This window comes from Mercenaria mercenaria, chromosome 9 (assembly GCF_021730395.1).
Source record: "Mercenaria mercenaria strain notata chromosome 9, MADL_Memer_1, whole genome shotgun sequence".
In the NCBI taxonomy this organism is placed as follows: Eukaryota; Metazoa; Mollusca; class Bivalvia; order Venerida; family Veneridae; genus Mercenaria; species Mercenaria mercenaria.
The window spans coordinates 70,541,810-70,569,423 of NC_069369.1; the positions used below are offsets into that span (position 1 = coordinate 70,541,810).

The 27,614-nt window shown below is 37.4% G+C and overlaps 2 protein-coding genes across 2 annotated transcripts; one reads left to right on the plus strand and one right to left on the minus strand.

The window, feature by feature from the left end:
- Positions 1-652: 652 nt before the first annotated feature.
- LOC123546290 (uncharacterized) lies at positions 653-27,614 on the minus strand. The gene is made up of 10 exons (XM_053550642.1): positions 27,556-27,614; positions 25,307-25,482; positions 24,558-24,796; positions 12,954-13,043; positions 11,014-11,088; positions 9,896-10,021; positions 8,722-8,912; positions 4,817-4,917; positions 3,764-3,905; positions 653-3,535 (listed from the first exon to the last, which is right to left on the minus strand). Exons 1-10 carry the CDS (start codon positions 27,612-27,614, stop codon positions 2,329-2,331), a joined length of 2,406 nt encoding a protein of 801 aa, XP_053406617.1. The 3' UTR covers positions 653-2,328.
- On the plus strand, positions 17,649-21,615 carry LOC123547414 (AP-5 complex subunit sigma-1-like). Its single transcript, XM_045334503.2, has 2 exons — positions 17,649-17,857; positions 20,103-21,615. The coding sequence occupies exons 1-2, from the start codon at positions 17,687-17,689 to the stop codon at positions 20,520-20,522; spliced, it is 591 nt and encodes a 196-aa protein (XP_045190438.2). The 5' UTR covers positions 17,649-17,686; the 3' UTR covers positions 20,523-21,615.

A 27,614-nucleotide genomic window follows, 5' to 3' on the forward strand; every position in this document is an offset into this window, starting at 1 on the left:
TAAAGTAGCGGTGTTTTCAATAAAAGTAATACGTCTTTCCCCTGATGGCACTATGGAGAGTGATCATTCTACTCAGAGCCCTTTTTTTCATACAGGATCAACGGGTTTCTAAATTGACCATATGTCAGTCATCTGACCTTCCAAAGTTCTTTGACCTCTGGCCACCCTCTAACAAGCATTTCGTAGAATAGCTATATTACAAGACTGGCGAGAAATCTTCCAGAGACATTCAAGACATTCAGTCTTCAAAACACCGGGTTGGAAGCATGTATCTGCGAGATATCTTTCAGAAGGACATGAATTTCCCATTTTGGCTTCCTGAGGGCACATGTCAAGGGTCATGCCGGTGTTGATGTCATAAAGGTCGGATATAAAGATAAAACACAGTATTTTAATTTTGGCCGATTTTTTATTCCAATAACTGTGGTTGCACATACATTTTTGTATTTACATTTTCTTGGTTAGTATTGTATATAAAGATCACTTTCAGTTGTATGACCTTTTTATTATTATGATATCAATTGGCGGTTATTGTTTGTCAACACAATCAAGATACCGAGTTTTCACCATATCCTAAATAAATGAAAAAAAAAACCCCAAAAAAAACCAAAAAAACAAAACAAAAAACAAGAGGGTCATGATGAATGTAATGTGAGCTACATTGACAAGTGTAAGAGATCAGGTAAGAAAGTCAATTGTAAGTAAGCGTTGAACTCTTTTCCCAGTTGTGTGAACATGTTTCAAATGTGAAACATGTCAAACTGATGCTAAAATATTAAGAAAGTAGATCAGTAGGTCACATTTATGGTCACTGAAAGTCAGTTTTAAGATCAGTGTGCAAAACTATACATGTCATCCAGATCACAGTTAGGTGACCCCTAATCACTAGGGGTCATCAGGTAATTATAATGAAACAGTCTCGGAAATATGATCTGATATTTTTTAAGTTTTTTTTCCTAAACAGATCTAACTCATATAACAAGTGATCCCCGGGGCAGGGCCTCTTTTCACCCAAGGGGCATAATTTGAACAATCTTGTTAAAGGTCTACTACACAATGCTAAATATCAAAGGCCTAGGCCTTGAACTTTCAGACAAGAAGATTTTTTTTCTATTTCTTTCCTATATATGTATATGTGAAACTTGGGACTCCCTGGGTGGTGTCTTTTTCAACTCGGGGGCATGATTTTAATAATCTTGGTAGAGAACCAGTAGGCCATGCAACATACCAAATATCAAAAACCTAGGCCTTGCAGTTTGTTTTTAAAAGTTTTTTTTTCCTATATAAAACTTGGGACCCCCGGGGCGGAGCCTCTTTTCACCCCAAAATTTTTTTATAGATGACCATTAGATGATGTCACATGCCAAAATATCAAGGCTCTACGCCTTGCGGTTTTGGACAAGAATATTTTTTAAGTTGTTCCTTTCGGTTGCAATGGCAACCACAGTTCTGTGTGGAATTCAATTCTTTGAATAATTTTGAAAGGGGGCCACCATAGAATAATTTCTGTGAAGTTTGGCGTAAATCTGCCCAGTGGTTTTCAAGAAGATCTTTTTAGAAAATGTTGACGGACGCACGACGGACGACGGACATTGAGTGGTCACAAAAGCTCACCATGAGCCTTTGGCTCAGGTGAGCTAAAAGCAAGACATAAAATATGGACTGTACTTCAATAAATAAAATATGAAATCTATCTAGCAAGAAACAATGTTAATAATTGAAATTTGACCTGCATGTCTGATCCGCACCGTTGGTATTCTCTATAAAACTACTATGGGTAGCTGCAAAACGCTAATCTTACGTTAAAGGCTATGTTTGGTTGTATTCCTAAAGGAAATAAAAACGCAGTAAATAAAATGTGAACATTACTAAAACACTTCCCACAATATTTCGATTACTAGCACTTGCATATGCATGTTCGCGAGATCGCTTGTTTGTCTTATGGTTAACGCCGTTTTTTTCAACAGTATTTCAGTTATGTAACGGCGGACAGTAAACCTTACCAGTGTTCCTCGATTCTGTACTAGTACCCCTATTTACCTGTTTTCCACAAGTAATTGCCAACTTTCCCACATGAATCAGAGGATGCAATTATGTCAGAAACAATGTCTTTGGAGAACTGGCGCGTGGATTGAACTCACGACCTAGATCTGTGCTCTACCTATTGAGCTAAGCGAGCAGGCGGGCTGCGAGAGTTTTTAAATCTCATTAGGGAGATCAATATAACACGTCTATTGCAAGAGCAACAATATTCCAGTGATCCTATCACGTTCAAAATTATTATTTCCGGTATGAGAAGACGAAATCATCCATTCTTATTTCAGAACCTCACAACGATACTAGACTTTTGCATGGTGGGAAATCATTAGTTGTCTGAGAGTGTCTTGTATTCTGGGCTTCAACAATTCTCATATAAATTGAAGCTTCGATGTCATACTTCACACCTGGCTTCACTGCTGGTTCTATTCCTTCAGACATTGCGCAACAAGTGGCTTTACCTCTTTCAGACTTTATGATGTTTCTGGGGATTCCTGTATTGCTTTTGAAAGTTTCATGCATTTCGGCTGAGCAGTTTACATTGTCTTTTGAAACAGGGTTGTATATGTTAAAATCAGAATTGCACACCATAGAAAATCGAACATTGGCACTGGAATAGAAGTTTTGTACGTTGGGGGAAAAGTGGGGAACTAAACATTGCTTATCTCGGGGTACACCATATCCGTAAATGTCAGTCGGGTGTTTTGTGTTCTCTGGAACTCCGTTCACACTTTCGAAATACCCTACTTTCTGGTTTTGTAGTGAAAAGTAATCATTATGTGATATATGAGGTGGCATGACATAAACATTTTCCGGGTTGAAGTCTTGGCGGCATGGATAATTAAGTTCGTGTAATTGAGGAGAAATGTAACCACGTCCATAATCTCCCCTGCATTCGTTATAAGGAAAGCTCCAATTGCAAGGGGAATCCGCATGAGAACTAAAATTGTCCTGATGTGTAAAGGTATTAGATGCCATTGGTATTGAATGAACACTTTGCAACTGTTCGGGAAAAGCTCTTGCAATCGACACGCAGTTGTTATTAGGGTGCAATGACGTCATTAACGCTCTCTTCTGCTCGAAATATTGCTTTCGTCTGTACTCTGCAATATGCAGTTGTCTTTCCCTTTGTAATGTTTTCTGGGCTGCGTGGTTGTTTGGAAGGACCGGCGAGTGCCTCTCACTGTCCGCATGCCAAGATGAGGGACAAGACATGTTGTGTACAGCAAAGGACGATGAGAGACCATGTCCATCAATGATGTAACCATTCGCGAGTGCATTATCTCCATGTTGATCAGAATCAAAACCGAGGTGATTATGGTACTGATACTGAATGTGGCATGGCTGGTTAGAAAGATGAGGTGCTTCGTTTAACTGATCTGCGTGCTGGGGCGGATGTGAATTGCTGGCTGAGATGTCTGAAGACTGTTGAAGAAAGTTGGCTAACCGATGACGTCTAAGCAAAGACTCTTGTTTGATAAACACATTTTCGTCGTCTCTATGAAATAAATGAAAAATAAACAAAATTTATCAGTTCGAAAACAAACGATGATCAAATATGGCGCTACATATGTTATGTTTTGCGGATAACACAATTTGAAAATATTCTTATTTAAATACTTACGTGAAATTTTGTCGCGAAATATGCGTATTTGTAACCTAGTGTTATGTAACTTATTTATTTTACCAAGTTACAATATACAAAATATTAACAATCTTGTTATACCTTACGGGGCAATGTGAAAAGACGATTGAAAATTTCTTCGAGTTTTTGCAGATGACTTTTCCTTTACAATACAACCAAATCCAGCCTCCTTGTTTCATCTCCAGACGGAAGAAAAACGACTGAACCTCCGTTACCTTGGTGACTGAAAGAAAATGATTCAGCGAAAAATATGACCTATGTATCAATAAACTTTTTCCAGGAGACATTGTCGAATTGTTGAATTGTTGAATCTATTGATTAGGAATTACTCGGAACTCATCGTTATGAGTTTGTGATGCGACAGTAAGGAAGCCATTCATGCTGCGTACAGAATTTCAGTGGCGTTCTATAATATCTTTGATATCCATTTCAATATGAAACAATAATTTTCACATTATAATCGCCCTAAAGAAATCACACTGAAACATTTTATATTTTGAATTCATCAACAACAAACGATTTAAAAGGGTATTTTCCAGTGTAATATTTCAATCAATTGATATGGGCACTGAACGGTCGAAAACTTAAATTTTTGGCTTAATTTGTTTATGGATTGTTATAAAACTTACTTAAATTTAGGATATCTTTGCTAGCATATAAGCAACATTTCCCTGAAAACAATTGTAAAATGGACTTTTACTTGGTCGAAATTTTACACGGAGAAAATATTACCTTTTTTGGACTAAAAATTGACCCCTATAGACTTAGAATAATTAAAATGTAATATCATTATATATTTCTGGATCATGCAAAAACAAGCCGAAGTTAGTGAAAGACACTTTTGCGGAAAAGGCAGATCCGTAGGCCTATGTTGCGGCTATTTATTATTCCGCTAATTGGGCAACATGCTAAAAATGAATTTTGATTAATTTTTGTCGATGATTTGCTGGAAAAAAAAACATTTTGCTCTTAATTCATTTCACTATGTACATTTTTCCAAAGGTTTAAACCTATATAAAATGATAAAGCACATTTAACGCAGAAAAAGAACAGTTTTATACTTGTAATGTGATTTTATGGCGATTTACAATTCTTAATATGACTGAACCGTTTTTTGTCTGTTTTTTGTCTTACCTGCTCTATGGACGTTGTCAAGAATACACAGGTCCTCAGGATGTACATACTGGTACAAAGACGTTCCGGAAACATCCGAAGAAGAGTATCCGAGAATAGGTCTGCAAAACAGTATATATATATATAGAGAGAGAGAGAGATTCAAAAAAGGAAATATGATTCAACCAACCATGCCGTCATAACTACAACTGGTGCAATGACTTTATTTCAGTTGTTTCGAAGGCAAAAAGAACACTTCCTATTTCGTCGGTTTTAAATCGACACCGCAACGTCGCAAACAGTGTGTTTGTATATTAGTACACCTTTGGTTTAAACAGTATTTATTTAGAAAACTGCACATATAACAATATACATGAATTTGTACATGAATGGATTAGAAAGCAAGTTTACACAAACTTATATGAATTCTTTTCCATTAAGAAATATCTACACAAGTACAAAGATGCGTTAGCAACATGGTGGTGTAACATATGCAGATGAGGTACGAAAGAGAGACGGTGGGATTTAGAAAAGATGAAATACTACGACAATATATGCCTATTATTAGGTAGCAAAAAGTGAGTTTTTTCAATAGGTAGACATTAAGAATTTTGAAAAAGAAAACAACAAGAGTGCGCGGATAAAAAAACAAACATGGGCACAGTAAATTCAGCACACGGTTACAAGGATGGTCACTGGGTAGGTCGTCTGATTAAGATTACATATCAAAGCGCTTTGTTGATAAGATGAATTTTTGTACTTTGACAAAGAGAAGGGTGTTTTCGTTAAGTGATAGGTGTTCGTTCCCGAACAAGAGGTTATTAAGGGTCCGCGGGCATGGGATATCTGAAAGGAACCGTTGGCGTAATTGTATATACTTACTGCAAGCAAGTAAATAATGGCTAACAGTTTCGACCGATCCACAGGTGCACAACGGTGACTCTACAATCGACCTTCTGTACAAGTCATGATTTAAAGAACTGCATCCCAGTCGCAGGCGAGCGTGGAGAATTTGACCAAGACGGGTACCAGAGTTGTAGTATTTGGGGGTTCGCCGTGGGGTACGGTTGAGAGAAGCCTTAAATGCTTCTATTGTCGTGCTTGTGCGGACGTCTTCAGATAATGAGTTCCATTCCTGGATTGTTCTTGGAAGAAATGAACTAGAGTATAGAGCTGTGCGAGGGCGGAGAGGTGTTATGTCATTGGTATGCCTTAGGTTGTATTGGGGCTGTTGGCTTGGTGGCAGAAGGTTACAGAGATAATCAGGACAAAGATTATTTTTCATTTTAAAAAGGAGGATGAGTCTAGATTCAAGAGTTTACCAACCGAGGTCATGGATAAGTTTTTGCAGATTACATAATTTAGTTGCCCCGGCAACGATTCTGGCTGCTTCCTTTTGAACGGACTCAACTTCCTTGCTTATATCGTTCGAGCAGTTGTCCCAGACAACGTCAGCGTACTCTAGAAGGGGACGGATAAAAGAAATATACATACGCTCTAGACATGATCGGTTCAGAAAGTATTTCAGCGAACGAAGCATGCCAATTCTTGACCACGCTTTGTCGAGCGTCGCTGAAATGTGAGCGTTCCAACGTGCATCATGAGACAGAGTAATTCCTAGATGTTTGTGTGCTTGAACTTCGGGGATCAAGGTGTTATTAAAAAGCAGGTATGGATGGTTGGGTTTCGCCGTCTTTCTAGAAAAGATCATGGATTCCGTTTTGTTAGGATTAAAGGACACAAGCCAGGATTTTGACCAGGAGAAGATAGTGTCGAGGTCTTTGTTTAATTTCGTTGCAGCAGATTCCGGAGTGTCGACAACAATATAAAGACCCGTGTCATCAGCGAAAAGCTTAATTTTACAGCCGATTTCCTGAACAATGTCGTTAATATATACAAGAAAGAGCAAGGGACCTAGTATAGAGCCTTGAGGAACGCCAGCTGAGACATGAGACCATGATGAAGAGAAATTTCTATATTGGACCCGCTGGCGCCTAGAGGAAAGATAAGAAGAAAACTATTGCAGTAATCAAACTCTCACGCCAAGACGGGATAATTTGTAAAGAAGACCGCGGTGCCAAACCCTGTCAAACGCTTTAGATATGTTACAAAACACAGCACGAACTTCTTAACCTTCATCAAGAGCACGGCATATGTCATTGTAAAAATAAGATAGTTGGTTGATTGTGGAGTCGCCTTTCACAAAGCCGGACTGGTTTGGTGTTAAGAGATTGTGCATGATTAAGTGGTTGTAAATATGTTTATGTACGCAGCGTTCCATCAGTTTCCCGATACAGCTGAGGAGTGAGATCGGTCGGTAGTTTGATGGTAAAGAGGGGTCAGACTTCTTAAAAATTGGAGTAACGTTAGCAAGTTTCCACTGTGACGGAAAGTTTGAGGAACGAAGGAGTGTATTAAAGAAGGTTGCCAGAGGCTGTGCCAAAGCAGGTGCACCTTCGCGAATATGTCTAGGACTGACCAGGTCTGGACCAGAAGCCTTGGAGGGATCCATAGAAGAGATTGCATCGGCGACACCTTTGATCAGATTTTTCAATATATATAAGATATTGAAACTATGACTCCCACAATGCAATCCCACTTAAAACATTATAAACTTTTATATATTGTATATTCAATAGATTTGCTATAATTAAGCAAATAATTATTTATTTATTTTATGGGAGAATGCATCCGCTTGGTTTCTGAACAGCTTCAAAAGAAAGTTAAAGTAATAAAACTTAGCAAGGCGCCAATGTGACATTCTGACGTAATGTACGTTAGTACGTCAGATGTGACGCGGTAGATGGTGTTATGTTGCATATTCTTATCGGAAACGCGACTTAAGATTCATTATTAACGGCTATTGGTATTTTGCGGAACGGAACGGAACAAGGTTTGGGGCACCCTATGGGGTATAACTGCAGTGTTACAAAATATGGTTTGAAAATTACGAAAATATTAGTTATGAATAAAAACTATTAAACTGAATTCCATAATAGAATTAATTTCCTCAATTAAATTATTTTACTTTGTTTGTTTGTTTTGGGTTTAACGCCGTTTTTCAACAGTATTTCAGTCATGTAACGACGGGTAGTTAACCTAACCAGTGTTCCTGGATTCTGTACCAGTACAAACCTGTTCTCCGCAAGTAACTGCCAACTTCCCCATATGAATCAGAGGTGGAGGACTAATGATATCAGACAAAATGTCGTTTATCAAATAGTCACGGAGAACATACACCCCGCTAGAGGATCGAACTCGCGACCTCGAGATCTGTAGACCAACGCTTTTACCTACGCTAAGCGGGCGAGCTGAATTATTTTAGTAGTCTTATTGAAAAAAAAAATGAATTTGTCTGGTTCCGTTCCGTTAAATACCAGTACCTATATGGGTATTGGTACTTTGCGGAACGGAACGGAACCACTTAAAACAGATTTCACATTCATCTGCAATCCCTGGAATGACCGGCTGCACTAGCGGATCCAGGTGGGGTGCAGGTATACTGCGCAGGTTACCAAATCATGGTCACTGCTACGACCTTTACCTTTGACCTACTGATGATTCATGTATCGGCCACGCCCAGTCTGCCTATGAATTTTGAGGTTAGAAAATCGATACAGGTCGTCTTCCAATCCCGACCAACTTGCATAGGAAGTCTGAGAGCGGACGGGCGGACATATTACTTTAAGCGTTACCTTATGCCGCCCTCGGGGGCATACAATTGTTAAAGATATTATTAAATATCATTTTTCGTGATATCACCATTTTTGTCAGATCTATCTTATTTCTTTAAAATCTAACTTTTATGAAACAGGCATCATTTATTAACCACTTTTTGCATAATGTTCGTCGATTGGTTCGTAACCAGTACAAAAATACAGTTTGTAGATTTAAGTGTATAATTAGAATAGCAATTAGAAACTTACGTCTCCTCAATTTCCTTAAATTTCAAATCCAGATCATGTTTGCTCCAGAAAACGTCTTTCTTTTCATCATCTATGACGTCATTTCCTGTCTTCAGAAATGGCTGACAATAAAGCAGGACTACACTTTTTGACGTTTGTGTCGTTTTTGTCATGTCTGTCAAGTGGTGAATCTTTCCACTACAGTGAAGTTTCTGCAATGATATCCTACGTATAGATCTACTGAAACTGGCAAATTATATAAAACGAACAGCATTTTTTTCACTGACACGCCATGATTTTTTATAGCTTAACTGCAGGTACAGCAACTAAATACTAAGAGCTCTCATGGTATTATGTGCAAAAAACACGACACGCCACTCAATTCCCAGAAACAAATGGTTGTTACTTTAAATGTCATATATATAAACACATGACTTCGGATGTCAGTAAGGGTACGTATTTTGCGTTGTGAACTGTTGTTCATGCAGTCTCCCTAATAGGCTGACAATTTTTAGCAAAAAGTACTAAAATATGGACGAAAAATTTCTCATTGCTCTCTAAGAGAGTGTCTGTTTTTGCAGTGTCTATGATATGATTGAGCGGTAACTGTGATTTGTATCATGGTTTACATGCAGTGTCATTATAACTGTTAACTTCTATCTGTAATATTCTTCAACTGAGGAAGAGGCGTGGCTGTAAGCCGTACTCTAACTAAGATAGAGAACAAGTCTTAGGTCCCGCCTACATATAGAATACTGTAGGGAAATGTTGAACTTTCTGAAACCGTTCTCTATTTCAGTTAGAGTACGCTTGTCACGTGATAGTACCAACGCCTAAAATGGAATGTTAACTTGTCAATCAAAATTAGTATCCGAATGCGTTGTTCATATTGGCGGACCATGATACAAAACAGAAAGCGTAGGGGCCACTGGAATAATGAGGTTATTTTTCTCGAAATAACCTAATCATTCTCATGAACCCTTACGCTTTCTATTACTTGAAATTCACAAACGGTTAGAATATATCGAAGGCTATGTATGGAATGCCAGAACGCCATGCTTATTGCCAAATGCTCTAAATACTTGATGGAATTTAAAATGTGCAAGTAATTTGAGTCCGACACTAAAAGCATATCTTATTTTACCGTGTATACTCCACTGCTACCATATCGTTATAAAAATAAACGACAACTCACTATGTAACCGGTTGTGTTTCCATGGTAACACCTAATTCTACAGAAGAAATTGTCAAAGTTGTTGCTGGAGTATTCATCAGTACCTTTCTGCATAATTCCTTCGTTCGTACGTCTTGCATGATGACTCTAAAATTAAAAGCAACTAATATGAAAATGCATGTACACGTCAGAACTTTTCTTTGCTTTACTTTTTGTTTCCTTATAATACAATCTATAAATAAAAACTCGAGAAAAGGAACTTCGCTAGGCCAAACTGCACCCTCTTCCTAGATGACTGCGTCAGAAGCTTATAGTGAAATCTTATTATAAAATGTTGTAAAACTTTTGGGTATAAAGGGTTATCCCTACATGTAAGACTAGTAAAATTTGCTGATGGCTAAGCTATTTTATTACCGTTAGAGACCTGTATCTTTTTTGTAGTCATAAGAATTATGATTTGTTTTGTTTCGTTCGCTCACATATTAAAAACTTCCTATCCAAGAATTGTAGGTTTACATACATTTTAAACATATTAAAAAGATACAAACCTTTGACTAATTTAGTGAATACGATTTGATCGAAGTTATTAACCGCTATCTTAAGTTCACTTTGATACATGTAAATATAGGGCCTACCACTTTTTGAACCCCCTGTGTTACGTTAGGGCCAGCGCGTGCTCCCTACATAAACGCGAAGCGCAAAGGTACGAGGGCGAAGGGCGAATCGCAAAATTTTTACTATTGTAGCTTAGCGCTTCGCCATCCTACCTTCGCACCTTACACTTTGACGTACCGTTTAGGTCTTAAGTCTAAAATCGCCCCTGCGTTTCGCGTTCAACTAAGCTACAATGACGAAACGCGAATATTTTTTCCACCGTTGCTTTGCCTTCCGCCATCACACCTTTGCACTTTGTCTCGCAATTCGAGAAGTGCGCAGGTACGATAGTTAAGCTAGAAGGTACGGTGGAGACACGGCGAAGCTCCAATAGAAAGCCTTATATCTGCGTCACGTGCACAACAAAGCCGAAATTCTAGTAAAACCATATAACGGATTTGGTGGTTCAAACAGTAGAAATAAATATGTCCGTTACATTTTCAAAGTGATATTTTCTGGAAATTCATCTGTATAAATTCTATTACCTCCAGAGCGTCTTTCAAATCCTGAAAATCTTCTGGATGAATAATGCTGTACAGGCAGCGATGTATTAAATCCACCTGCAAAAAAAAAAAACGATTTAAAGTTTAATAAGAAATTAATGTATGGTTATAAAATATCACTTTTTCGTAATGTAATTTCGTACACGTAAGAAATGGCAACACGTATTAAGTGGACGTTTTAGTGCAACACGTGTTAAATGGACTTTTTAGTAGCTTCAAGCATTTTCTGATGGTAAAGTCAAGCTACAGGACCAAGTCATAATCGTATAATGATAAAATGTATATAATTCATTTTTTATTCATTCCGTAAACATACATGTGAAGTTAGCAGCCTAGCAGCCTAGCGGATCATTGTAAATCATATCTGACGCGTTTTGAGGAAAACGATGTTAAGAATTTGGTAGGCTATGGCGTTTGCCAACTTTCAATCTCATTTATCAAGAAAAATATGTTTCCGTAATATATATATATATATATATATATATGGCTTGCAATTAAATAGAAAAAAATACATAGATACAATAGTAAATCAATCAACGCCAATCAGTTTAGCGTTTTTTATTTAAAAAAAAAAAATATTTGCTCAAAGTTACTGGTGGAAGGCTGCCTTGCGGCTAAAACTTCTTAATTTAGCCTCGAGGTCGCAAAATGATAACTACAAAAAACTGAGGATGTCATAGCTCATTTTAAGAACAAGTACACTTCGTTTAAAAATTCGTTCAAAATCGAGAAAACGAAATACTTAATCATTGTTTTGAGTGTTTATAGTTTGACAAAAGAATTTGGAAACATTAAATATGACAAATTATAGTTCGTAAGTTTTCTTAAGAGGTGAAAACATGAAAGATAAATCGCAGTTTTGCCATCTGAAGTGGAATGGAAATATTTTGGATTAAGTCGGAATCCTTTATTTATGCCTGAAAAAGCTTGTTGAAACGTGAGAAGATCAAATGGACATGGAATAGCTCTTCACCGCGGTGACAAATAGCAACACACAGCGTGATTCCCGACCTCCATGTTTGTTTCTCAGATGATAAAACAGTAGCATGGTTGTTTGCAATATATAAAAGTGATATAGCGAAAAGCGATAGTGGCAAAAAATATGTTTTTCTTCCGTCGTAAAGTGTTTAAGCACTCATTCCATATATGAATCATTTCATATATGAATGCTCGTAATTTAGAAGTAAGAGAAATAAAATCATTTCCTAATTATTAATTTTCGAAGTTGAAGGCACTTTCAAGCTGTCTTTAAACGCTCTCGGAACTCTTTTGAGTGAAACAACTTACCTGTCCTATACATGTGCAAAATCAAACTCCTTATTATTATTTTTTTTTTGGGGGGGGGGGGGGGGGGGGGGGGGGGAATGACCTAAGTCGTACATGTCAATTATAGATATATTTATCACGTGATCATATGATAAACTGTTAAATAAATTATTTACAGTCAGGATAAGGCGTTAAATAAATGAATGAAATCAGTGAATGAAACAGATTTAAAGTTTGCTGTGTTATTTACCGATTAAAGAAACGCAGTGATAATATACATCGGTTTCTTTCTTGTCTGTACATTTCTTTAAATCTGGACTTCCCAGTAAGTTCCCACTGACAAAAAAACCCCTGTCATTCGAAAATCCCGATATTTTTCATTGGGTCCGGAAGGTGTCAGTTTGGAGGGTTCCATTACAGAATATACCTCCAAATGGCCACCAGTATAATTATATAGGTAAATTTCACCCACAATGGATATGATACTAACCCTATGGAGCTGTGTCTTATGAAAAGAAAAGATGGCGACACGTGTATCATAATAGAAGTATGTTTAAGAAACTTTAGGAAAGTCAAAGGCAACAGAACGGTGCATTCGAACCTACCCCGAGCTCTTTACTAACACTTACATATATTTCGAACAGAAAAAGAATTACCTGACTGAAACCCGTATACTTTGATATATTTTCTGTTACAAACATGATTGTTCCATCTGCAGATGCCAGTACCACGAAACCTTCGATCATCTAAAAGATAATTTTTAAAATCATGTAAATAGTTTGTTACCTCACATCAAGTGAACCGTATACTTGGTAGAACAATATAAATAATGCGCAGAATTGTACAGAACAGAAATAGGAGACTTCTGAGAGTGGTAGATGTGTTTGGATGTGTAAAATTTAGTTTATGCAATAACACACAATTCTAGCTCGACATTCGATTTCCCTATATAACTGGCGGATGTCGAGCTGAATGTCTAGCTGGCTAAACATTCCAGCTCGACATTCGATTTTCCAATATAAAAACGAATGTCTAGCTGAATGTCTAGCTGGCTAAACATTCTAGCTCGACATTCGATTTCCCTATATAAAAACGAATGTCTAGCTGAATGTTTAGCTGCTTAAACATTCCAGCTCGACGTTCGTTTTCCCTATATAACTGGCGAATATCGAGCTGAATGTCTAGCTGGACAAAAAAAACATTCCATCTCGACATTCGATTTCCCAATATAAAAACGAATGTCTAGCTGAATGTCTAGCTGGCCAAACATTCTAGCTCGACATTCGATTTCTCTATATAACTGGCGAATGTCTAGCTGAATGTCTAGCTGGCTAAACATTCCAGCTCGACCTTGGTTTTCACTATATAAAAACGAATGTCGAGCTGAAAGTTTAACTGGCTGAAAATTCCAGCTCGATATTGTTTTTTCCTAGATATAAACGACAAATGTCGATTGTCGATTGTCTAGCCAACTCCCTATACATCCACATGTGCCTAAGATTTCAGGGCAGCACTACTTTTAATTTATTTGTTTGTAATAATTATGTGTCGTACATATTTTTTCAAGGTAGTTCCTCAAAGCAATCCAAAGTTGAGGTAAAACCGATTGTAGACGAGTTTGTTTGGGAGGTATGATTTGTATAGCTAGAGCGGAGGACGTAGTGATCCGGTGGACTGACTACGATACCACAAATCATGAGTTCGAGCCTCCGCTTCTAAAACTAAAATTTCTAACATTTGGATAAGAGCCCCGTGTTCACACAAGCCAGGGAAGCGTCTGCAATTCGAGCCTCTTTTGTATCTTGCACTACAACCAACTAGAATTGCTACCTGTCTTGTGGAGGAGCCGCCGGTCAAGTGGGTTACTGGTGGTGGCTACAAATTTATATGCTAAAATGCACAGTCACGTTTACACACACTCGCACACGTAACGCACACAAAACGAAAATAACAATGGAAACAAACGTGCAAAAATAAATAAACAGATATGTAAGTAAAATAATAACAAGAGGGCCAAGATGGCCCTAGGTCGCTCACCTAAGAAACACACCATAACAGTGTAAAACATGTCTGACCTAGTGATTTCATGGAAACAAATATTCTGACCAATTTTCATTAAGATTGGACCAAAAAATTGGTCTCTTGTGATAAAACAAGCATTTTCTTAGATATGACCTAGTTTTTGACCCTAGATGACCCATGTTCAAACTCGACCTAGATTTTATCAAGGCAATCATTCTGACCAAAATTCATGAAGATCAATTGAAAAATACAGCCTCTATCACATACACAAGTTTTTTCTTTGATTTGACCAAGTGACCTAGTTTTTGACCTCAGATGACCCATATTCAAATTCGACCTAGATTTAAATTAAGGCAATCATCCTGACCAAATTTCATAAAAATCAATTGAAAAAAACAGTCTCTATCGCATACACAAGATTTTTTTTTAATTTGACCTAGTGACCTAGTTTTTGACCTCAGATAACCCATATTCAAACTCGACCTAGATTTCATCAAGGTAATCACTCTGACCAAATTTCATGAAGATCAATTGAAAACTACATCCTCTATTGCATACACAATGTTTTTCTTCGATTTGACCTAGTGACCTAGTTTTTGACCCCAGATGACCCATTTTCGAACTCGGCCTAGATTTTATCAAGGTTATCATTCTGGCTAAATTTCATGAAGATCAGTTGAAAAATACAGCCTCTATCGCAAACACAAGATTTTTCCTTGATTTGACCTAGTGACCTAGTTTTTGACCCGAGATGACCCATTTTCGAACTCGGCCTAGATTTCATCAAGGCAATCATTCTGACCAATATTCATGAAGATCAATTGAAAAATACAGCCTCTATCGCATACACAAGGTTTTTCTTTGATTTGACCTAGTGACCTAGTTTTTGACCCGAGATGACCCATTTTCGAACTCGGCCTAGATTTTATCAAGGTTATCATTCTGACCAATATTCATGAAGAATAATTGAGAAATACAGCCTCTATCGCATACACAAGGTTTTTCTTTGATTTGACCTAGTGACCTAGTTTTTAACCCGAGATGACCCATTTTCGAACTCGGCCTAGATTTCATCAAGGCAATCATTCTGACCAATATTCATGAAGATCAATTGAAAAATACAGCCTCTATCGCATACACAAGGTTTTTCTTTGATTTGACCTAGTGACCTAGTTTTTGACCCGAGATGACCCATTTTCGAACTCGGCCTAGATTTCATCAAGGTTATCATTCTGACCAATATTCATGAAGATTAATTGAAAAATACAGCCTCTATCGCATACACAAGGTTTTTCTTTGATTTGACCTAGTGACCTAGTTTTTGACCCGAGATGGCCCATTTTCGAACTCGGCCTAGATTTCATCAAGGTTATCATTCTGACCAATATTCATGAAGATTAATTGAAAAATACAGCCTCTATCGCATACACAAGCTAAATGTTGACAGACAGACGACAGACGACAGACGACAGACAGACGACAGACAGACGACGGACGCCGGACATCGAGCGATCAGAAAAACTCACCTGAGCATTGCTCAGGTGAGCTAACAAAAAAAAAAAAAGAAAACAAGAGGGCCATGATGGCCCTATATCGCTCACCTGTTATCATTGCACTTGAGGACAAGAAGGTCCTCAGAAAAAATATCTAAATCCAAAAGACAAGAACAAGAAAGGGAAGAAATTTAACCAAAAAGAACAAAAAATCTTACAAGGTATAGATATGTCAAAATACACCTAAAAATTGGAGGTACCATCCATGTTGTACCACATAAAAGTAGTCTCGGTTTTTCCCTACGGCCAATAATAAAAAAGTTACTAAAAATAAGCTATTTATAGTATCGTAAAAGGGAAGTAATTAAAAAAAAATATTGTAAGTGAACAAAAGAAGGATCTGCCAAATAAATCTGTTGACATAAATGAAATTTCAGATCAGTATCTTCGTTAGTTACGGAGATGCACCCATTTTAATTTGAAATAAAGGGAGGTAATTTGACATAAAATCAGTCCATAGTTATCTACCCTGATTGTCTCAGTCAAACTAATAACAATAATGAAATTTCAAATAAGTCCTATAAGAACTTACTGATATAAATCCATTTTGATTACAATCAGGGGAGGTAATCAGATATAAAATAACTCTGGAACCTAGCTACGATTGGATCTGATTTGTCATGGAATCCAAGATTTATTGTTGTTGAAGATATTTTGGAAGTTTGTATCAAATAAAACCATAAATGAAGTCTGTATATGGCTGCAAAAGCAAAAATAGCCAATTTTGGACCTTTAAGGGGCCATAACTCTGGAACCCATGACGGAATCTGGCCACTTCAAAAAAGGAAGCAAGATCTTGTGGTGATACAAGTTGTGTGCAAGTTTGGTTAAAATCAAATCATAAATAAAGCTGCTATTGTGCAGACAAGGTCAAAATAGCTAATTTTGGCCCTTTCAGGGGCCATAATTCTGGAACTCATCATGGGATCTGGCCAGTTCAAGAAAGGAACCAAGATCTTATGGTGATACAAGTTGTGTGCAAGTTTGGTTAAAATCAAATCATAAATGAAGCTGCTATTGTGCAGACAAGGTCAAAATAGCTAATTTTGGCCCTTTCAGGGGCCATAACTCTGGAACTCATTATGGAATCTGGCCAGTTCAAGAAAGGAACCAAGATCTTATGGTGATACAAGTTGTGTGCCAGTTTAGTAAAAATCAAATCATAAATAAACCTGCTATTGTGCAGACAAGGTGAAAATAGCTAATTTTGGCCCTTTCAGGGGCCATAACTCTGTAACCCATAACGGGATCCGGCCAGTTCAAGAAAGGAACCGTGATCTTATGGTGATACAAGTTGTGTGCAAGTTTGGTTAAAATAAAATCATAAATGAAACCACTATCGTGCAGACAAGAAATTGTTGACGCACGGACGGACGGACGGACTGACGACGGACGACGGACGAAGGGTGATCGCAAAAACTCACCTTGTCACTAAGTGACAGGTGAGCTAAAAAACGGGGTAAAATGAGTGGAGAGAGTATTTTGTGCAGAAGAATTCATTTTCAAACACAGATACAGCTTACATTTTTCGTACGGCTTCATTTGCAGAACATTATATCACGATGGAATGGTATTTGTGTATTTATGCTTAAATGTACTCTAATATATTCAGAATTTGTCGATGATTTTTTAAGGAAGCATTTAAATCTAAAGTTGTGGCTAATTGGTGACAATAAATGCCTATATGTTAAGAAATTCAAATAGGATATTGTATGTCCGGCTGCTGAGTACATGTGGTGTATTGCATGAAATATTGGAAGGATTGTGTTTAGCAGTGTTTACATGTAGACGGTGTCGATGTAAACATTTCCGGGATGGTGTACGCCTTCATAATTCACACGCTATTTCCTGGCCCATGTAAAGTCCTTTTTAATCAGATTTACGGATCTGATGATATATCAGGAAATGATGGTGACCAACCGGTAGAGGAAGTTAAAAAAAAACGACAGCAAAGAAAGAAACAAATACAATTTGTTGCATCTCAGGTATGGACGGTGTTTATATAAATTTTTACTCGTTTCATTTGTCTTTTTTTTTTTTTAAATATGGAATAGAATTTCAGGATTGGGCTAGATTTTAGAATATGTCCACCACTTGTAGGGATTCTTTGCATAGGCTAAAAGATGTCTGTAGCAGCTGATATTCACAAGGGGTTGAGAAACTGGAGCCTACCCAACTATTATCATTCGTTTGTTAAGTTTAGGCACAAGAACCTGAAATTCTATCCATAAGCCAACACAAGTCTATATGAAAAAAGACGCCCCTCTCTATAAAAAGTATGAAAAAAGACCCACCCACCCTCTATATAAAAAGTGTTGTTTTTTTTTTACTTTTTATATAGAGTGAGGTCTTTTTTATACAGATGGATAGAATTTCTGGTTGCTATGGTTTAATTTATGCTGGGTTAGATGTTGTAAGGACGGATACATAAAGTGGAAATACTGTAAAATTACCTCTTCTTGATTATTTGCGAACCGTCAGAGTTCTGTTTCAGAATCTTTGTTTTGTACATTTATAGAGTAAAGAGACTAGTATTTCACCCCTTTATACTTTTCTGGATAAACTTGCAATTGTTGAGTAATTTATGACCTATGAATGAGATTGTTGATTAACAAATAAGCAAGACCTTCGAGTGATTTATCGTCTAGTTTACAACGGTTCAGAGTTCAGATGCATAGGAATTGAACCACGAGGGCGTTAGCCCGAGTGGTTGAATACTGAAGCATCTGGACGATTGTTTTCATTCTGACATGGTCATTGACATGTTTTAATATTTATTATGCTGGACTTCATTTACCCGAGGAGTAATGTATCAGACGTCATGCGACAATTTGACGTCATAATTGATGTCATAATGCTCTCTTACCGGTCCGCGCGTTAACCGTTGTTTATCGCAGATTCTAACACGATCCGCAGCAATTGCTATATAAACATATAGCGAAATCGCCTATACATGAATCTACGATAAAATATGGTTGGCTGTTACATTTCACACCCCTATGATTGTAACATAAGAGATTCTACTTCAGTTCCATTACATACGAATTATTTCAGGGCCAAACGGTTGAAAACAGCATTTCAAAAACATAAATATAATAAAAAGTCATAATGACTTATATGTAGGTCCATAAAACACGTTCTTATCTCTACGAGCGAATTCAATTAGCTTAATTATGATTCAGCGGTGACGTCATAAATGTATGACATAAAAGTATGACGTCATAATGATGTGACGTCATATAAAAGTTAAGCTTGTCACTCGTAACACAGGGTTAACTCGCCTAACTTGATGATTATGTTCATAATTAGCTTGCGAGATGTTAGATTACTAATTTATGAATACTTCTCAAAATTCTGATAAAAAAGAAACAAATATCTATACGTTCCATTGGCTATGCAACACTCTCTAACCGTAGGGGGGAAATTGTAACAGCATATGACCCGAATGACGTATTACGCTGAAAATGTAGTACTGTAAAATGCGAATTATTTGCGTTGTTAGAATCGAAATAATAAATATGTTCCAATAATTTTATCAATTAATAAAACATGGGCAGTCGTTTGGATGCGAATAATTAAATCACTCGTGCTACGCACTCGTGATTTAATTATTACGCATCCAAACTCCTGCCCATATTTTATTAACTGATAAAATATAGGAACAGATTTATTATTTCTTAAATATATAGAGCTTGATTTCCTTCTTTGTTGAGAAATCTAACTGGAAATCAAATCGATCCATGTTAGAATTCTGATACTACTTAGTAATAGTTTAGTACTACGTTTAGAACATAACTGTCTAAAAATAATTCAGTCACAATTGTACCTAGATCTACGATATTTGACAGAATGCCTCGCACCCACAGACCTATATTGACCTCAGTGATCTTATCTAGAAGTTACTAACTTACTTGCACAAACGATTACACACCCATACAGTTTGTCGGACACTATAAATGCTAAGGTTTCCTGTACTAGAATAATACCAAGTTACAGGTCCACGAAAGTTGTGCGCCGCATTGCTGCGGAAATAAGGCCAGGCGAGAAAAAAAACGTGCAGTTTGCACGATAAGTTTGAAATTTATTTAAAACGATAGTTTCACCGCCAAATTTAATTGACCTAATATCAAATGGGTGCTTTCTAAACTCTAAACTTTCTAAACGGCTTTATATTTGTATTAGAGACTCTTTGGATAGTTTAGCTAAGAACTTTGATCATTCTGCTTACAGGTTCACTCAGAAAATTTGTTTAGACGTTCGGTGACGGGCAGGACTCTCGAGGAAGACATACAAGCAATCAGCCAGGAAGATCAACTACCGGAATTTGAACTTGGATTTTTCAGATTAAAGAAAAGTCAACTGTTCGTAGACGACAAAGTTGTCGTCTGGTTTGGTGCTGGAAATACCGGGTTCACATTAATATTACATAAGGAAGAGAACAGAGTCTTGGCAGAAAATGTTTTAAAACTATTAATAAAGTATTTTCAAGAATATTTAAGAGTTTTAAATCAACCGGCGGAAGCGGCATTAAAAGCGGACAGGGTGTGCTTGATTCTTCATAAATTTCTTCCAGATGGCTCACTTATTTTCATGAATCACAGAGTTGTACGAGCAATTGAAAGAGAACTCGAAATTGTGGTGAAAAGCTGATCTCTGAGTGCAAGAAGTAAAAATCGACATCTTTAAAGGATGACAGTGTGCACCGATCAGTCTTACTGTCAGAGATAAGTCTTTTATTGACACAAAAGATAAGCCGCATTTAATTTAAAAGTTTTGGTATTCTATGTGTGACCATGATCTAGAATTAATGCTCGTTTGGTGAGAAAACTTTAAATTGTCCAAATAAAAAGAAAAAACTGTCGAGAGTTTTCCACTAATGGAATGAGTATTTGGTAATAGATTTTTCATTTCGGTATGAATTACATTTGGTGTATTTAATGTGTGTAACGCTAAGAGATCCCCATGTTTGCTTCAAACAGAAACAAATGTTTTTCCATGTTACAGTCATTCATTTATTTGCAGTTAGTTTTTTTTGATGATATAATGTTTCCAATGTTTCGAATTTGTGGACATAATCTTTCACTATTACAACAGCGAACATTTCGGCTAAAGGCATGTCCGAATACATGGTCTCCGCCTGGAAACTTTATAAATGAAGGTACAATACGAGCTTTGTGACCTTGAAAAATGCTCCATCTTCGAGGGCACACGAGCGACGCGACCTTGGAAATGCTTCGCCTTCAAGGGCAATGCGATTCATCAGGAATTGAAAAACGAACGTACGAGGATTTATTGAATGAAATGCACTATGCATATCGGTTTGATATTTAACTGCATTGTCAATGATATACAGTGACTAGACATTTTATCATTTCACGCATGCGGCATGGTTGTCATATATTGACACTAGTTGTTTAAATACTTCAAACTCATATCCGTACCACCGTAATTATCTGTATTTAAATAACTTGTCATCATTATTTATTTGTTTAATCACCGTTAATGGGATTGTGCTATAAACTTTTAAGCGCCTTTTAAGATTTATCAATGTTTTCATTTTTCAATGAGTTTGATTTATGTAAAATATGCCGTTGATATTTGCGTGAGTTACTCTTTGTACTGCACTTGTAAGATTTAGAATTTGTACTGAACATTAGCTGGATTTTGATTGTTGTTTTGTTCAAAATGTTGATACTTTGCGACATAATGTTATTAATAAAAATAAAAAAGATATATATTTTAAGTCAACTGGTTTCTTACTGATATTTTAAATGTAATATTTGATACGACCTGATTTTTTCCGTCCATGTTTTCTGTGTTTTATATATGAGGGATGGAAGGTGTGGTCCAGACGTTGGTGTTTGAGGGATAGAGAGTATGATCCAGACATTGGTGTCGGAGGGATAGAGATTATGGTCCAGACGTTGGTGTTTCAGAGATGGAGGGAAATGCCCAGACGTTACGTTAGTGACTTTTATCAGTAAGAAATCAAAGAGCATAGCATTTTATGACGAAAAATCCCAAATGTCTGCGACGGGATTGGAACCCGGGTCGCTCGGTTTATAGTATCCAATGCTCTAACCACTTAGCCAAAGAGTCGACTCCCTGACGCAGTTGTCATAGATTGGCTTTAAACGTAAGGCTATGTGTAAGCGACCGTAACATGGCTCAGACGTTGGTGTTTGAGGGATGGAGAGTAAGGCCCAGACGTTAGTGTTTCAGGGATTGAGAGTAATGCCCATACGTTGGTGTTTGAGGGATGGAGAGTAAGACCCAGACGTTGGTGTTTCAGGGATTGAGAGTAAGGCCCAGACGTTGGTGTTTGAGGGATGGAGAGTAATGTCCAGACGTTGGTGTTTGAGGGATGGAGAGTAAGGCCCAGACGTCGGTGTTTGAGGGATGGAGAGTAAGGGCCAGACGTTAGTGTTTGAGGGATGGAGAGTAAGGTCCAGACGTTGGTGTTTGAGGGATGGAGAGTAAGGTCCAGACGTTGGTGTTTGAGGGATGGAGAGTAAGGTACAGACGTTGGTGTTTGAGGGATGGAGAGTAAGGTCCAGACGTTGGTGTTTGAGGGATGGAGAGTAAGGCCCAGACGTTGGTGTTTGAGGGATGGAGAGTAAGGTCCAGACGTTGGTGTTTGAGGGATGGAGAGTATGGCTCAGACGTTGGTGTTTGAGGGATGGTGTTTGAGGGATGGAGAGTAAGGGCCAGACGTTAGTGTTTGAGGGATGGAGAGTAAGGCCCAGACGTTGGTGTTTGAGGGATGGAGAGTAAGGTCCAGACGTTGGTGTTTGAGGGATGGAGAGTAAGGTCCAAACGTTGGTGTTTGAGGGATGGAGAGTATGGCTCAGACGTTGGTGTTTGAGGGATGGAAAGTAAGCCCAGACGTTGGTGTTTGAGGGATGGAGAGTAAGGTCCAAACGTTGGTGTTTGAGGGATGGAGAGTATGGCTCAGACGTTGGTGTTTGAGGGATGGAAAGTAAGCCCAGACGTTGGTGTTTGAGGGATGGAGAGTATGGCTCAGACGTTGGTGTTTGAGGGATGGAGAGTAAGGCCCAGACGTTGGTGTTTGAGGGATGGAGTGTATGGCTCAGACTTTTTTTCTTTTTGTGGGGTGGTAGGGGTTAATGTCGCACCGACACAAGTACACTGTATAGGTCATAAGGCGATTTTTCAGCTTTGATGGTGGAAGAAGACCCAAGGTGCCCCTTCGAGAATTATTTCATCACAAGCGGGAACCTGGGTAGAACCTCCAACCTTCCGTAAGCCAGCTGGATGGCTTCCTCAAATGAAAAATTGAGCGCCCCGAGTGAGGCTCGAACCCACATCAGCGAGGGGCAAGTGGTTCTAAGTCAGCGACCTTAAACACTCGGCCACGGAGGCCCCCAAACGTTTTTGTATGGATGGAGGGTATGGCTTAGACGTTGGTGTTTGAGAAATGTAGGGTATGACCCTGACGTTGGTGTCGAGGAACAGAAAGTATGATCCAGACGTTGGTGTCTGAGAGATGGAGACTGTGGCCCAGACATTGGTGATTCTGGGATGGAGGGTATGACCCTGATGTTGGTGTCTGAGGGATAGAGAGTATGGTCCAGATATTGGTGTTTGAGGGATGGGAGGACAGGACCAAAAAACATGAGCATCAAGATAATTTACAAGACTATACTCGACGTAAATATAATCTGCATGATCTTACAAAAAAGAAACTGCCCATCTGTATTTCCGGCATGTCTTAGAGTACGTGAGTCGCTTACGTATTTTTTTATAATGCGTATACATGCTATTAATGAATTATTTATATTCTGTAAAATTTAACACTTTTATCTGTTCTTTAATACTTCACGAATATATGCATTATTACACTCTGTTCTAAAGAACTGGTGAAAAATGATGTAATATTTTCTTTTTTTTTTTGAAAATTTGCAAATTTGACTCCATTTGCTTTAAGAGTCTTACATAACTTTCAGGATATCTTAGATTACCTTAGTAAACATGTTGACATGTTGAAAATATGTTGGCCACAACCTTACACAGGGATTTTCCTATGAAAACGACATTATGATCATGGAGTTAAAATAACTATAGAAAAATAACATGGTATGGAATTGTTAGAGCCCAACTGTGTTTAAAAGAAAAAATAGTAAAATTTCAAGATAACCTGTTTACAAAATATGAGCACTCGAGATCGTTTAAAGTTTTTCAGTAAAATGATTATTCTTTACTGACCACAATTATACTCGTGGCAAGCGCGAGCAAGACTAAAGTTATAGGTGTATTTTTTTTATCTCATGGGGCAACATATCCTAGATTTTCGTTGAAGAGTTTTTGCCAAGGATTGAAGTTGACCTGCGCAAGTTAACTTAGTTTGCAATCACATCCTCTGTCGTTGAGACATTTAAAGAACATAAAGAAATCCTTTAAAATGATGAAACGTCAAAACGTTTTCTAGCAATAAGCAACTTCTGTGTATTTACAGAGACATGTATTCCCGTTGGATGTTTTGTTTTGTATGAATTGTCGGCCAAACACGTGTAAGCTCGTTTTTCTAAATATGCCAATTGTTTTTTTCATTTATGCTCGAATGATATTTCTATCCAGAGATTTGCATTTTAGAAGCCCGTGTCAACTAAAACATGTAATGCCATGCTTTCTTGCACTGATTACACTGTAAAGGTATTAACGTACCTGATACAAAGTGGCAGGGTCCAGGACACTTTCGATTTTGCTTCCAGATCCTTCAAGAATATCACCCGGCTTTGTCGCACGAGAACGTTGATGTGTTTGATTGTCTGCAGACATGTTTTGCTCATTCTGCGTGCCATGTTTTCCGTCACAGTCTTGTAATGGAATGAATGTTTCAGCAGTGTGGTTAGCATCAAATGTATTCCGGTGGTTTGTCGTCTGTCCAAGGCTCAAATTTCTTGCTAATAATTAAAGCAAAGCCGAATTTTAACTTTATCATTCTACTGTTAACTGCGAACTAGGGCAGGCACAAGACTAGTGTTCTTGTAAATCATCATCAAACGTTTAAAAATTGTGGTTACTTAGAATTGGTTACTCTTTATGAAGTAAAGTAGAACTTCAAATAAATTGAGTTTTTTCAATGTTAAACAGCGGGAGTTTGTTTGCATTTCGCTAAAAAATTTGTGCTGATAATAAAATCAGAACAAATTAAAAGAAGTTAGAAAGATAGAGCGTTAGAAAAAATAGACACTTGATTTCGTCCTTGTAGAGTATGCAAGGATTATAATTAAACTGTTTTATGAAAGATATGTGTATGGTACCCCCGGAAGAAACATACCTCTGTTTTCTTTCAAACTTGTCAGAATTCGTAGTAAAATTAACCTCTCTAGAGTATAAACCTTTGTATAAGAACAAATGTTGACCTTGCTAGTGCTGTTGCTGTTGAAAGGTTGCACAAAATAGTGTTAAACAGTTTGGGTAAAGCCTACCTTTTAAATATGTTTTAACTCTCAGAAAGGCGATGGCAAGCCTATATATTGTTTGGCTGTCTAGTTTCTTGTTGAGAGTTGGTCTGTCCACTGGAATTAGATTCTCTAAAGCTTTGACCTCTGCCCGTAGTTTGTCTCTGTATCTTTTCGATTTGAAACTGAAAATGATGATTCAAAGACATTTCTTCTGTGCTATTTCTCCTTAATCTATTGATGGCTATGAAAATGGCTATGGTGATTCGTAATACGTATAAAATACAGTTCAATGTTCGCTGTTGCAATAGCGGAAGATACTTGAAGGGAGACATGCTTTCAAATGTTCACCGCTGTTTTATTTCTTTTAACAGATAACTGAATCAACTTGCACTGTCGGGACTTTCACACACTAGTTCTTAGTATGAAACACTAAAAACGTCTGTAGGCTTATGTAAATAACTGAGAACTGCTTTACAAAATTTACTTCTATAAGGCTTTACACTAGAACTAGTGCTAGTGTCCAAAGAAATTTAATAGAGAATAAAATTTTACAGTTTCCGTCTGAAGCGTTTTTTTTTCTGCCATTTCACACCAACTTCACAGCGTGACTAACGCAGAATTTTTCTACATAATTATATGACAGTCTGCGTGAATGTCCTTATGGATAGATATCATAGCATTTTCTATTCTTATTTGTTATTGCCAACAAAAGGTACTTAGCCAATGTCTAAAACTGCGATAAATGAAAAGGGATGCCGTCTTATAAAGTAAGAAAATTGGAAACACACGTGCATACGTGTGTACGCATTCAAGATATTTCAGTTAAAAATTTCATGGCTAGATAAGTGCACGGACCAAATGGATAAAATTATCTCAGTTTGATATATAAGAGGGTTCTTTTGAACCAAACTAAATAATAGCAGATTCTGTTGATACTGGGTGGTGATGAATAATGCAACACCCGACACCTCCACCGCACAACCCGCCACCTCACCCATCCCCAGTGCCGCCTTTAGCGGAACTCAACAACATATAAAGTCCAAGTTTTACAATCGCATCGAAGCAGACTGCGTAGTGTTGTAAGTCCGAGTTTTCGTACAATCGCAACGATGTAGACTGCGTGATGTTGTAAGTCAGAGTTTTACAATCGCAACGAGGTAATCGCAAATTCGCAACGTGGTAGACTGCGTAATGTTGTAAGTCCGAGTTTTACAATCGCAACGCGGTAGACTGCGTTATGTTGTAAGTCCGAGTTTTATAATCGCAACGCGGTAGACTGCGTTATGTTGTAAGTCCGTGTTTTACAATCGCAACGCGGTAGACTGCGTTATGTTGTAAGTCCGAGTTTTACAATCGCAACGCGGTAGACTGCGTTATGTTGTAAGTCCGAGTTTTACAATCGCAACGCGGTAGACTGCGTTATGTTGTAAGTCCGAGTTTTACAATCGCAACGCGGTAGACTGCGTAATATTGTAAGTCCGAATTTTCGTACAATCGCAACGAGGTAGACTGCGTAATGTTGTAAGTCAGAGTTTTACAATTGCAAAGTGGTAAGGTTGTTTTTAATCTATAAGGCGATTAATATTTTTTGAACTACATATATATCCATTGGACATTCATAATATATTATATTCACATATTAACATGAACATTAGTATCATGAGTATTTTCTTAAATTGTTTAACAACAACTGCCAACATGACAACAAAATCTGGTGTTGTTGTCCTGACAAGTTTATAGAACACCATCACCCCTACATTTATTTGCTAACATTTTCCGCATAAAGATACAGGCCCTAATTTCACGAAAAAAAAAAAAACCCAACAGAAGTAATAGCTTAGCTAAGTCTGTTAGTTCAAATGCTTGTTTTTGCCCTTATTGCGCCTTTAATGTTGACTTTTTCACCTATATCAGAACCATATATGACTTCGATTCTGAGTTTTACAGATAACGAAGTATAGAAATAAGAAATATATTTAAGCAATTATTTAAATTTATTATATCGTGCTTAAATAGAAATATCATATTTGCTCGAATGAAATTAGTGACTGCAGACAAATACTACTAACAATAATATACATTAGCTAAAAATACATTGTTATAGAAAAAACATATAAAATAACAATAGCTTAAGCAATAGCACGATTTTAAAATAACATACTTAACTAAGTAACCACTTAAGTTTTTTTCGTGAAATTGGGGCACAGCTCAAAATAGCTTTCTCTAACATTGCTTATAATGATGTGAAGAAGTACCTTGGGTCCACTTTCTTCTTTTTTGACCTCTTCGATTCCACCTCGGGTGAATTATCCAT